The sequence below is a fragment of the Naumovozyma dairenensis genome, chromosome 1 (assembly GCF_000227115.2).
Source record: "Naumovozyma dairenensis CBS 421 chromosome 1, complete genome".
Classification (NCBI taxonomy): Eukaryota; Fungi; Ascomycota; class Saccharomycetes; order Saccharomycetales; family Saccharomycetaceae; genus Naumovozyma; species Naumovozyma dairenensis.
The window spans coordinates 854,850-867,398 of record NC_016479.1 but is presented as its reverse complement, the minus strand read 5'-3'; the positions used below and the strand labels follow the sequence as shown (position 1 = coordinate 867,398).

The 12,549-nt window shown below is 32.8% G+C and overlaps 8 protein-coding genes across 8 annotated transcripts; 5 read left to right on the top strand and 3 right to left on the bottom strand.

The window, feature by feature from the left end:
* Window positions 1-686: 686 nt before the first annotated feature.
* On the top strand, window positions 687-1,403 carry MRT4 (ribosome assembly factor MRT4; the record flags this gene model as incomplete). The annotated part of the gene is made up of 1 exon (XM_003667738.1): window positions 687-1,403. The coding sequence occupies one exon, from the start codon at window positions 687-689 to the stop codon at window positions 1,401-1,403; it is 717 nt and encodes a 238-aa protein (XP_003667786.1).
* A 155-nt stretch (window positions 1,404-1,558) lies between these two features.
* Window positions 1,559-2,086, bottom strand: SHU1 (Shu1p; the record flags this gene model as incomplete). Its single annotated transcript, XM_003667737.1, has 1 exon — window positions 1,559-2,086. The coding sequence occupies one exon, from the start codon at window positions 2,084-2,086 to the stop codon at window positions 1,559-1,561; it is 528 nt and encodes a 175-aa protein (XP_003667785.1).
* A 642-nt stretch (window positions 2,087-2,728) lies between these two features.
* Window positions 2,729-3,592, top strand: MRP4 (mitochondrial 37S ribosomal protein uS2m; the record flags this gene model as incomplete). Its single annotated transcript, XM_003667736.1, has 1 exon — window positions 2,729-3,592. One exon carries the CDS (start codon window positions 2,729-2,731, stop codon window positions 3,590-3,592), a length of 864 nt encoding a protein of 287 aa, XP_003667784.1.
* A 516-nt stretch (window positions 3,593-4,108) lies between these two features.
* MIR1 (Mir1p) lies at window positions 4,109-5,047 on the top strand (the record flags this gene model as incomplete). The annotated part of the gene is made up of 1 exon (XM_003667735.1): window positions 4,109-5,047. One exon carries the CDS (start codon window positions 4,109-4,111, stop codon window positions 5,045-5,047), a length of 939 nt encoding a protein of 312 aa, XP_003667783.1.
* Window positions 5,048-6,695: 1,648 nt separating this feature from the next.
* On the top strand, window positions 6,696-7,481 carry NDAI0A03820 (NAD(P)H-dependent oxidoreductase; the record flags this gene model as incomplete). The annotated part of the gene is made up of 1 exon (XM_003667734.1): window positions 6,696-7,481. The coding sequence occupies one exon, from the start codon at window positions 6,696-6,698 to the stop codon at window positions 7,479-7,481; it is 786 nt and encodes a 261-aa protein (XP_003667782.1).
* Window positions 7,482-7,967: 486 nt separating this feature from the next.
* Window positions 7,968-10,076, top strand: NDAI0A03810 (uncharacterized protein; the record flags this gene model as incomplete). Its single annotated transcript, XM_003667733.1, has 1 exon — window positions 7,968-10,076. The coding sequence occupies one exon, from the start codon at window positions 7,968-7,970 to the stop codon at window positions 10,074-10,076; it is 2,109 nt and encodes a 702-aa protein (XP_003667781.1).
* Window positions 10,077-10,341: 265 nt separating this feature from the next.
* NDAI0A03800 (uncharacterized protein) lies at window positions 10,342-11,529 on the bottom strand (the record flags this gene model as incomplete). Its single annotated transcript, XM_003667732.1, has 1 exon — window positions 10,342-11,529. One exon carries the CDS (start codon window positions 11,527-11,529, stop codon window positions 10,342-10,344), a length of 1,188 nt encoding a protein of 395 aa, XP_003667780.1.
* Window positions 11,530-11,837: 308 nt separating this feature from the next.
* On the bottom strand, window positions 11,838-12,536 carry MOG1 (Ran GTPase-binding protein MOG1; the record flags this gene model as incomplete). The annotated part of the gene is made up of 1 exon (XM_003667731.1): window positions 11,838-12,536. One exon carries the CDS (start codon window positions 12,534-12,536, stop codon window positions 11,838-11,840), a length of 699 nt encoding a protein of 232 aa, XP_003667779.1.
* Window positions 12,537-12,549: the final 13 nt, after the last annotated feature.

The window sequence follows — 12,549 nt, the reverse complement described above, 5'->3', positions numbered from 1 at the left end:
TAAGATACAATCTATTACTTTTGATAATATATGATGTTTGCTTCCTTCGAGTGTCAAACAATATTATTCAGAATATGATTAAAAATGGATTTGTAGTATGTAATATCATATATATTCAACCGCCAGATGCCATATTATATACCTCATGCAAGAGGACTTATCAGACGACACACTGGAAATGTGCCATTGCTGCACATTACAAGGTTTGGCAAGATAAAAGAACAAAGCCTTAGAAATACACAAGATATACAATGTATTCTTAGAATTTGGAATAATTATCTGACATTCTTATAACCCTATCACAGCTCTTTTGCACACGACATGATATTGAAGCTGATAAAGTACGTGCGTACATTATGGCATAAATAAATTCTTGTTCATAAATAACTAACACAAATAGGGTTACCCTCTTTGTTCGTGTCAGAAAATTTTTCCTACGAAAATTTTTTTAGTTTGAAATTTGAAATTTTTGGAAAAAAAGTTAAGAGAGAGAGAGATTGTGAGAGCTCATCGCAAAAAGTTACACAGTAGGCAAATATATCTTTAGGAAGTTAATTAGTGACTTTTCTATAATATAATTAATACATCTCATTATACCTATATTTTGTTAGTACAATTCTCATAAGATAGTTTTTATTTCTCCTTCAAAATCTTAACAACAACATAATAAAAATAATAACAAGACAATGCCTAGATCAAAGCGTTCCAAGTTGGTGACATTAGCTCAAACTGATAAAAAAGGTAGAGAAAATAAAGAAAGAATCTTTGATGAAATTAGAGAAGCCCTTGATACATACAGATATGTGTGGGTATTATATCTAGATAATGTGAGAACTCCTGTCTTACAAGAAATCAGAACAGCATGGGCCGGTTCTAAATTAATCATGGGTAAGAAGAAAGTTTTAGCTAAGGCCCTAGGTGAAAAAAGAGAAGAAGAATATAAGGAAAATTTGAGTAAATTAGCCAAACTTTGTACCGGTATGACTGGTCTTTTATTCACCAATGAAGAGGTTGATACTGTGAAAAGTTATTTCGAAGCATACGTTAAATTAGATTATTCAAGACCAAATTCAAGAGCTCCATTGACTTTTGTCATTCCAGAAGGTATAATTTATTCTCGTGGTGGTCAAATACCAATTGAAGATGATATCCCAATGGTTCATTCTTTGGAACCAACTTTAAGAAATAAATATGAAATTCCAACAAAGATTAAGGCAGGTAAGATTACTATCGATACTCCTTATTCAGTTTGTGAAAAAGGCGATAAATTAGATGTTCGTCAAGCTTTAATCTTGAAACAATTTGGTATAGCTGAATCTGAATTTAAGGTTAAATTGGCTGCTTATTTCGATAATGAAACGAGTACAGTGGAAAATGTAAATATCAATATCGACCAAGAATAAATTTAACTGACTATAGAAGAATAAAAATTTGAAAATAAAAAGGAGGATCATTTTCGTTTGTACATTAAAAATAAAATAAAGTCTATTTATTTTATGTATACATCTTTCATGTAAAATAATACATAATATAATCTGTTTCAATTCATTCTCATATTTTAAGAAATTATATCTCGCCAATATCGTTCTAATCGTTGTAAATCCCTTGTCAATAAGGCCGAATAATTACCGTATACAAATGTAATATTTTTTAATTCATATTTCCTTTTGATTCGAAATACAGTACTATATATCAAATTAACAATTCGTAATTGTTGCACATTAATATGCGAATTCGCTGTATCCTCCGCTGTATCGTAAAGAACCGAGTTAGTATCATTCAATTCACATATCAATGAATCCAATCCGTATATGATAAATCTATTATAAATCATACGCTCTGCCTCGCATTTGATCAAATACATATAAAAATATTGTAATTTATTCAAAAATAATATATTTACATTATTTCGACTTCGTAATATTGCCCTAATGGATGATGTTGATGATGTCGTCGTTAATTCATTCTCGATTATGGAACGAGCATCATTACCTAATGTGAAAATCAATGTTTGATTCGGACGTTTGTCTTTTTCCACCTCTTCAGATAGAATAGAACTAATGATATCTTGAATATTTGATTGCATCCATTTATTCTTTTACTATTAATGGTTCTTTCCTTCTGGGTACTTTTCCCTTCTGGAGTCTCTCTTCTTCAATGGTAATAATCTCTTCAAACAGCGCTTGAAGCAAAATTTAATGGTATTTTCGGCAAACGTTCTTAGATAGAGTTAAAGACCATACATAAATACTTCATTAACAAGACAAGGTTCTGTGATAAACAGAAAAATAAGAGTACGTAGTTGTTAGTTTCCATCACTTCAAGCATGCTATCTATATCTAGATTATCTGTACTTTCCCGTCAACGGCTGCTGGCTCAGTCTACGAAGTACTATTATTCTACGATTCAAGAAAACAATACAGGGACTGTTTCGTCAAATACCCCTAATGAACGAAATACACCTGTCGATGAGGACGACATCGAACATGCACCAATAGAAGATATTGGAAATGATGACACATTTTTTTTACTTCAGCAAAAGGAATTGAATGACTCCCTAATAGAAAGATTCAAAGCTTTCTCTAAGATCCCTGTTGAAACTTTTAACACATTATCTGAATCAACATCTAACCTAACACCAAAGGAAAACAATTGGATGAAGAACTGACTGATTTCTTAAAGACATATTCTCAATTCCAACCAACCAACATATCGCCGTCTCAACTTGATGCAGGATCGTCCCCTTCTTCTTCAACTTCTCAAAAACTACGACAATACTACTAAATTTCCATTCTTAATTCCATCAGCCAACGACAAACCATTCACAAAGCAAGAATTATACCTACGTCAATTGAAACACGCATCGCATATGGGTAGAATGGGAGCAGACGTCACCAATATCTATAAACCTCATAAAGATGTATCTTCTCCAAATTCCATCGACAAGATCACTATCAACAAATTAATGGCTGCGGGTGTTCATTTAGGTCATTCTACCACCTTATGGAGACCCAGTACTCAACCATTCATTTATGGAGAATATCGTGGTGTCCATATCATCGATTTAAATAAGACGTTATCTTATTTGAAAAGAGCTTGTCATGTGATCGAAGGTATTGCACAACGAGGTGGGTTGATTCTATATTTAGGTACTGGTGAAGGTCATAAGCGTGGATTAGAGGAAGCTGCAAAGAGGACACATGGGTATTATGTATCTACGAGATGGATTCCAGGTACGTTGACTAATTCTACTGAAATTTCAAGGAATTTAGAGAAACATGAGATTAATGGGGATGATATGCCTACTTTAAGAGAGTTGACTGCTGAGGAAACTAATATTATTAGTAAACCTGATTTATTAGTTGTTTTGAATCCAACTGAGAATAGAAACGCTTTGTATGAGGCTATGAAATCAAGAGTTCCTACAATAGCGATTATTGATACAGATTCGGAACCTTCCTTGGTGACGTATCCGATCCCAGGGAATGATAACTCTTTAAGATCTGTTAATTTACTATTAGGAATATTAGCGAAGGCAGGAGAAAAAGGATTGAAGTCTCGTTTGAAAAAGGAAGCTTCTGTTGGCAGTTGAAGAACAAAAAAAGTCGATAGACTATTTACTTGTATATAAATATATATTAATACATGCATAACTGCTATCAATATACTATATATGAAAAAAAGACGAGATATGCATGTATCAAAGTAGGTCCAGTTCTTAATAAAACTCAACTGACGACGTACACATGTTGATATATTTTCTGTCATCACTAATGGCATCACCTTTACAGTCAGTTCTTTATTATTATCTTAAGATTTCGAGACAGAGAGGGCAAGGCGGTAGATGACATAGACACGGACCAATCAAAACGGGAAAGGGAAAGTTGTTAAAAACAGGAAATGGACCGATGGGCAAAACAGCAAAGAAACAATCGAGAAATCGAAACTTGACATTGAACTTCCTGATTTATATAAACGCAAACCACTCGAGTATCGAAGTTTGAACAGCCCATTTGGAACAATCTTGTCTCAAACAGATTTCATATCTTCGATTTTACCAGCCAAGATAAGCAAAGTATATAAAAATTACGAAACATAAACATTAACAATGGCATCCATTACACCATCACATAATATTCCTAACTACTCAGCATCTGATTATTTCAAGTTTGCCATTGCTGGTGCCATCGGTTGTGGTTCAACTCATAGTTCTCTAGTTCCAGTCGATGTGGTGAAGACAAGAATTCAATTGGAACCAGCCGTCTACAACAAAGGTATGATTGGTTCGTTCCGTAAGATCATTGCAGATGAAGGTGCTGGTGCATTAATGACAGGATTTGGTCCAACTTTATTAGGTTACTCTGTGCAAGGTGCTTTCAAATTTGGTGGTTATGAAGTGTTTAAGAAATTGTCTATTGATTTGATCGGATATGATAATGCAGTTAATTATAAGAATTCAGTTTATATGGGATCTGCTGCAGTTGCTGAATTTTTTGCCGATATTGCCCTATGTCCCTTGGAAGCCACTAGAATTAGATTGGTTTCACAACCACAATTCGCTAACGGGTTAGTTAGTGGATTTTCAAGAATCATGAAGGAAGAAGGTATTGGATCATTTTATAATGGGTTTACACCTATCTTATTCAAACAAATTCCATATAATATTGCCAAGTTTTTAGTATTTGAACGTGCCTCTGAATTATATTACAAATTAGTTGGTGGTAAAGATAGCCTATCTGATTTAGCAAATACAGGTATCAACTTGTTATCTGGTCTAACTGCAGGTTTTGCTGCAGCTATTGTTTCCCAACCTGCCGATACTTTACTATCTAAGGTCAACAAGACTAAGAAGGCACCAGGTCAATCTACCATTGGGTTATTGGCTCAATTAGCTAAACAATTAGGTTTTGTTGGTTCTTTTGCTGGTTTACCTACTCGTCTAGTTATGGTTGGTACTTTAACATCATTACAATTCGGTATATACGGTAGTTTGAAGAAAACGTTGGGATGTGGTCCAACCATTACTATCGGTTCCGGTGGTCATTAAAAATGAGATAGAAATATGACACGACATCAAGCAAACAAAAAAATATTTTAGTTGAGATGAAGTTTTATTCAAGAAAAGAGGTATAAATGAGTAGAATACATTGTGTTGTTTATTATGTTTTCATTATTAGTCTTGTTCCTTGAATTCTACCTACGTTATTAATACAGCTACTACTATCATTATTATTTCCAAACCAATATTCTTCCATAAAAATATTGCAATATGTATACTCCCTCCATGTATATATATTTGTATACTCTATAATTATTCCACGATAAAAAAAAGGTGTAAATAGTTATTCTCACAAGAACTTCGCAGGCTACTAATGCATCATTAATTAAACTATGCTATTTTAGTCATCGAAATACTCAATAGATTTTTTTCATGAACGCTGCAGAAAATATCTACTTCCGCCATTGCTTTAAAAATCATCTTTGCTTGTGTTACCCATAGTGCTGCCCTTCGATATGTTGGCACTGTCCTTACTGCCCTGGTCTGTCGCCACTATAATATTTCTCAAATCTACCGGATCATTTTCTCCGAGTAAAGAATAAAGAACGTTATTCTATTTTATCCTTAACGTCCGAAATTATCGCCAATCCGTACCGCCCCGAACTTTCAAAGCAGAATATGAGAAATTTTTGGAAAATCTTACATCAGCAAACAACAGCTACCGACAACAACCGACAATAACCGACAACAACGGAAATTAGAATAAAACTTAGAATAGGGTCTAAATAAGAAAAGTAACGGGCCACACGGAATTATAAGATAATAAATTCTTAGGTCATTACAAAAATATAGGGTAATCCAAAAACACCACGAAAAGATTTGATACTCACAAAGAAAAATTACGACCATCAGCAGGAAAAGCTTAAAGATATATATTAATATATATATTTGAAGTGTGTGTATCACCCGTAACCCTCTTCCTTTTTTATTCAACTCACAAATAAATAGCTGTTTGTTTTTGTACTGAAGTAAAAAACTTTGGAAAGGAATATGCTATTAGCTTTTTACCTGTTACGGCAGTGTTACTCGGAGGTAATATTATGAAAGCATTATGTTCCATGGACAAAAGCACCTTTTATATGGATTTCTCTTGAATGAGCTATATGGAACTATTCAATGGTGCCAGATTCTCTACATTACTGTAGGTAATTCGATTTAGTTCTCATTTATCTTTATCTATCTATACTGTGTCACAGTTATTGTAAAATAATCATCTAGGGGTAGAGACGTTATGTGAGAAAGGCATGTTATCCTGAAATTTAAAACATACCAACTCTATAAAATTCTATAGAGGTTTTTTTTTAGCCCAAAGTAAAGGGTTGACGAATTTTGAAGTTATTTTGCCCGTCAAATTTTGAAAAATAATTATGGTCATTTGTTCGGCCATTTTTACCCGTAATAACGCTAACATATAGCTAAAGCATCACTTGGCTATATTCAAAATACATAAAGATCTTCCTCGAGTCATCCATCAGGATACGGAAAAAGAGTCAAAATGGAAAATATATAAATAGAAGGATAGTCTCGAGATTTATACCCTCGAAATGACTTTCCTATACTATTTCCTACAATCATTGGCTCATATATCAATAATCACTTTTTAAGCCAACAACAACGCAAGAAAAACAATCAAAAAATGACAACTTCTAACGCTATCAAAAAAGTTCTAATCATTTTTGCTCATCCAGACCGTAGATCGTTGAATGGATCCCTATTAGATGCTACTGTTAAGAGATTAGAATCCCAAGGCCGTGAAGTCAAAGTCTCAGATTTGTACGGAATGAATTGGAAATCAGAAATCACAGAAGATGACTTCCCCGAGACTCATGAAAAGGGAACAAGATTAAAGGTCGTAAGCGAATCCTTAAATGCGTTCCAACATCATAAATTGACACCAGATGTCGTTGCTGAACAAGAAAAATTGAAATGGGCCGATTTAGTCATCTTCCAATTCCCATTATGGTGGGGAACTGTTCCTGCTATCTTGAAAGGTTGGGTGGAAAGAGTCTTTAGTGCTGGGTTAGCATATGCCCTACCTGAAAGGTACGGTAATGGTACCTTTGCTGGTAAGAAAGGAATGCTTATGGTTACCGCTGGTGGTGAAAAGATTCATTTTTCTGCAACGGGTATACTGGGTCCAATTGATGATATTTTATTTCCTATTCAACGTGGAATGTTATTTTACACTGGGATGAGTGTTTTACCACCATTCATTACATATTCAGCTAACTATATACCTGATGAAGAATTCGGTCCTATTTTAGAACGTTTGTATGACCATCTCCAAGCCCTTGATTCGTTAAAACCAATCCCATTTAGAAAGCAAGCCGAGGATTATGATCCAAAGACCAGACAATTGAAGAAAGAGATTGTGGAAGCAAGCAATGAAAAGGGATTCTCTTTACATATTCGTAAGGATTAATAAATATACGAATGTGTGCATATACTTTCGTACTATAATAGTAATATATAACAACGAGCACATGTATTCCATAGATATATAGCTATTATAAGGTTTTAATTTTCTTTCCTTAAACTAACCTATTTCTATATAGAACCCATTGTTAAGCAACTATACCTATTCGAGATAAAATTACAAATGGCCACTCAGCCTTAAAAAAAATATTACAAAATAATACGTAAGAATTGTGAGTTCCCCTACAGGTAAACTGGAGATTTATAACATTTATAGACGAGATATAATGTATTCTTTTATGGTGTGTCACCCTTACTAGCAAGTTAAAAAAGCCCACTGTCTCTTTATTTTGTAGTAGTCTGTAATAATCTATATGTGACAGTGAGTTCATAAATATAATGTTTAAAATTCCGCCCGGAAATAGTATAGAGTCTTGATATTCTGTAAACATGAAATTGAATATGGTCCTTTGGGAAATAAAGGCTCGTATTCATGAACAAACAAAATATATACGTACATTATTCGAGTAACCAGCACCATATTACCATCATCAATTCAATAGGATCCAGAATAATTAAATACTTTTTCTTGTCTTCAAAGGAACTACTCGCTCAAACAGAAGGTAACTGCAGCATCGAATTAAAGAGAAAGACGAACATGACAGCGGGACCAATATTAATATTACAAACTCCAGATGGTCTTGTGTTCAAACCGAAAAACAATAATGATATTGTCTTACAGCTTTCGAATCAAGATCATGTCTTAAGAACCATCTCTTTGGAAGATTTCAATAAGTACATAAATAATTCTGAAGTACTTCCACCAATCGAAGTACCTATTCTTCTCGGTTTCATTCAGTTGAAATTAAATAAATATGTGGTCGTAGGTACCGCCGTGGAGACTGTCGGGTATTTGAATGGTAATCAATTACTTAAAATAAAATCATTCTCACTTATCAAATCTGCACCTGCAATGGATCAAGTACAAAATGCGGAAGAGATGGAATTTTTGAATTTATTGGAATTACAGTTGAATAAATCATCCCTTTATTTCTCATATGGTTATGATTTGACTAATTCTTTACAAAGAAATGAATATACGGACAAAAGCAGCGGTTCTATGTGGGAGACTGTTGATGATAGATTCTTTTGGAATCATTATATGACTTCTGATTTAAGATCTTTGAACGAGGTTACGAAAAATAATAATATAGGGAAATATTTCATTCAACCTGTCATATATGGCTATGTGAAATTAATCAACACAGTTTTCCAAAACAAGACATCAATTACAATTGGGCTAATTTCGAGGAAATCAAGATTTAGAGCTGGTACTAGATACTTCCGTCGTGGTGTTGATAAAGATGGTCATGTTAGTAATTTTAATGAAACTGAGCAAGTTTTAGTTGTTGAGGATAAATCTATATTTTCGTTCATTCAGATAAGAGGATCTGTTCCTGTTTATTGGGCTGAAATTAATAATTTGAAATATAAACCGAGTCTTGTATTAAATGAAGAAGAGAATTCCTCATTAGATGCCACAAGGAAACATTTCAGTGAATTAAAATCGATATGTGGAGAAAATTATTTAGTTAATTTGGTAAATTGTCATGGTCACGAATTGCCTGTTAAGGAAGCTTACGAAAAGGCAGTTAATTTACTTGATGATTCCCATTTAAAGTATATTTATTTTGATTTCCATCATGAATGTAGTAAAATGAGATGGGATAGAGTCGGAATATTGATTGATCATTTGAAAAATCTGGGGTTCACTAAAGGTAATGATTTCTATTTCCATAAAGATATATCTAATGGTAGTGCTACTGGTGAAGTCATTACTGAACAACATCGTGTAGTGAGAACGAATTGTATGGATTGTTTAGATAGAACTAATGTTGTCCAATCCATTATTAGTCAATGGGTTTTACAAATACAATTGGAAGCCTGTGGTGTTGTAGTAGGAGGTGGAGAGAATGTAATAATGAATTGGACAGAAGATAAAAAGTTGTTAAGGATTTTCCAAAACTTATGGGCGGATAATGCAAATTCTGTAAGTTTATCATATTCAGGAACTAAAGCTTTAAAGACCGATTTTACTAGAACTGGGAAACGAACATATCTTGGAGCGTTTAATGATTTCATTAATTCAGCATCAAGATATTATCAAAACAATTTTACTGATGGACCAAGACAAGATTCCTATGATTTAATTTTGGGTAATTTCCAACCACATCAATATGATAAATTGAATCCATCTTTAGTCTCAATATTTCATGATAAGAGACCATTACATATACAATTAATACCGACATTAATTTTAGCTGCCCTAACAATTTTAATTGCCACGATTTTTTTCCCTAAGGGTGACAACTTTTTTGCCACGTTAAATCTTTGCTATTTCATAGTATCGGTGTTAATTATAATTGTTGGTATGAGGTTTTTATTAATTAATGGTATTCAATATGTTAATTGGCCCAAATTAGTCAATGTTGGATTTTTAGATGATTGTAAAGAAGAGCACACAAAAGAGAAGAAATTTGGGAAATTTAAATATTCTCCGAGTAAAAAATTTACCAAGCCTAATTCCACGAAAACGGATTGAAACAAACAAGAAAATATAAAATCCTTGATAGATGCTATATTACATATGAATTTATTATAGACTAGATGAACATTATGAAAAATATAAATATAGATATAGATATATTGTAATAATTAAATGAACTAAAAAAATATATGGAGTAATATTTTTTTTCTTATTGTGAGAATTCTTTAATTAGTCTATAATTTTGTAGTTGTCTGATTATTAATATGATGATGATGATGATGATGATGATGATGATGATGATGACGAGGACGAGTATGGATCAATTTTCTACAGTTGGAGCAGCTTTCCAAAATTTAGCACCTTCATGATGAACTAAATATAAATTTCTTTTCATATCAGTTTTATCAAATTCTAATGGAGCTTTAAATGAGAATTCAGGGAAGATTAATACGTCACTAATTAATCTTGGTAAGATCATATTATGAAATTTTTTCCAGGTAACTTTCCCATTAATGCCACTTTTCATATAATCATTAAAATATTTGAAAATGACATCCGTCCAAACACCTGACCCGGTCCAACTCATAATATCCAAATCATTTCTAACATTAATATTTAAAGAATCTTCATTTTCTTTCAAAGTTTCCTCAGTAATAACGGCCACCATTTCTCTCAAGATGGGGTGACCCGGTTTCGATTGAATAATCCAAGTACCAAATTGTAATCTTCTAACGAAATTAGATCTCCAATCAGGTTTTTTGGCATCATGTTCTATACCAATAATCAATCCGATTTTACTTGGCACGACAGCTTCAGGGATCCAATTTGGAACTGGTTGTAATGGTTTTGTATCTACATCTGCATAAATCCCACCTCTAGCTAATAGTATTAAATATTTAAAGAAATCGATCTTTAAAATTCTTGAAGGTAAATAATTATATGCCTTAATGACTTCTGGAACCTTGGAATAATAATGATGAATTAAAGCTTCTGAAATATCATCATTTAAGATTTCGTGGACGAATCCTGGATTTTGTGAATCCCAAATATCTTTAATTTCCATCAATTGTTCCAGTTTGATATCGTTTGACCAAGTTTGCCAAATGAAAGCTGGGAATTTCTCAATGGGATCATATGGGAATTGATATGTTAATTTTTCACGGATGGTTGCGTCAGATAATGGTGGTTTTAATTCTTGGATTTTCTTTTCTAGGATTTTACGTTGTCTTTCAAATTGTCTTGTTTGATCTTCTTGTGATTTTTTCAATTGTTTTGTTAATTTTTCAAATTTTTGTAAGATTTCTTGATCTGATTTTTGTTTGGAACTTACTGTATTGATACTTTGTGATATTTCCTTTGGTAAGTTTTGTAGGATTACTTGAAGGTTATTTGCGTTGTTGTTATTTAGGAACCTTATCAGAAGGAAGATTGCTATTATTAAGGAGATAATTATCCAAATTAATCGTTTCAAATGGACTATATTCCTTGTACTTCTTGTTTTTGACATGGTCAAAATGGCAAGTGTATTTTATAGATGAGAAGATATGTAATGTAGAAGCTGCTGTGTTGCTAATGTTAAGATCTGTAAATTTAATTCTAATCTAAAGGTACTAACTATATGGATATAAAAGCTACGTAGATAATCTGAAGTTGTTCTTGTTCTAAAGATCTAAATTTTTTTTTTTTCTAACCAGCGGCAACTTGCAATAAAAATGACAGTAAAGTAAAGTAAAGTAAAGTAAAGTAGAAATAGAGTAGAAATACAAAGAGTATTGTATTATATCCATATATATATATATGTCTTATGTACAGTGTTCATACGAATAAAGATTTATCTATAACTTTAAATTGAGACAACATTTGTTTCAATAATAGAGAACTTGCCTTAACGTTAGTTGGTAAATTTTTATTTGGATCTATAGTTGTAGTTGTAGTTGTAGTTGTTTCTTCAGTAGTTGGTACATTAATGGTAATGATAACATCGGTTTCTACCTCTTTCAATCTTATTAGCCCAATGCATGTGATTAAAGTCTCCTTCATTTCTTGTTTGCCCCATTTCGTAGCGGATTCCACGACGATACAAGATATACAATTGGTTCCCAAGTATGTATTTGATATATCTGTTTGGATGTTCAATATCTGGTATGGAGCAGGAGTAGGAGCAGTAGTGTCATCTTTTTGTACTGTCTCGTTATTATTATTGTTACTATTATTATTATTAGTGGTCGTATTATTTAAGGAAACTATATCTTCAATATGTAATTTCAAAGCGTCAAGATCATTTGATTCAGGGACAGCTTGCAATAAGTCTATGATGATGGATTCATCATTTGCTAGACCATCATTATATGGTTGTGTTTCTGTGCTTCTATTATTAACGTATACCTCTTGAGTATCTGGTACTTCCCTTAACATGGAGACGTCTAGGAACCCCTGTGGGATGACAGTAGTGATGGCACCTCCATATAATGGGGTTTCCACTGGCGTGTTAGATGTGTTGCTGCTGTTACTCATAATTTGATTTGAT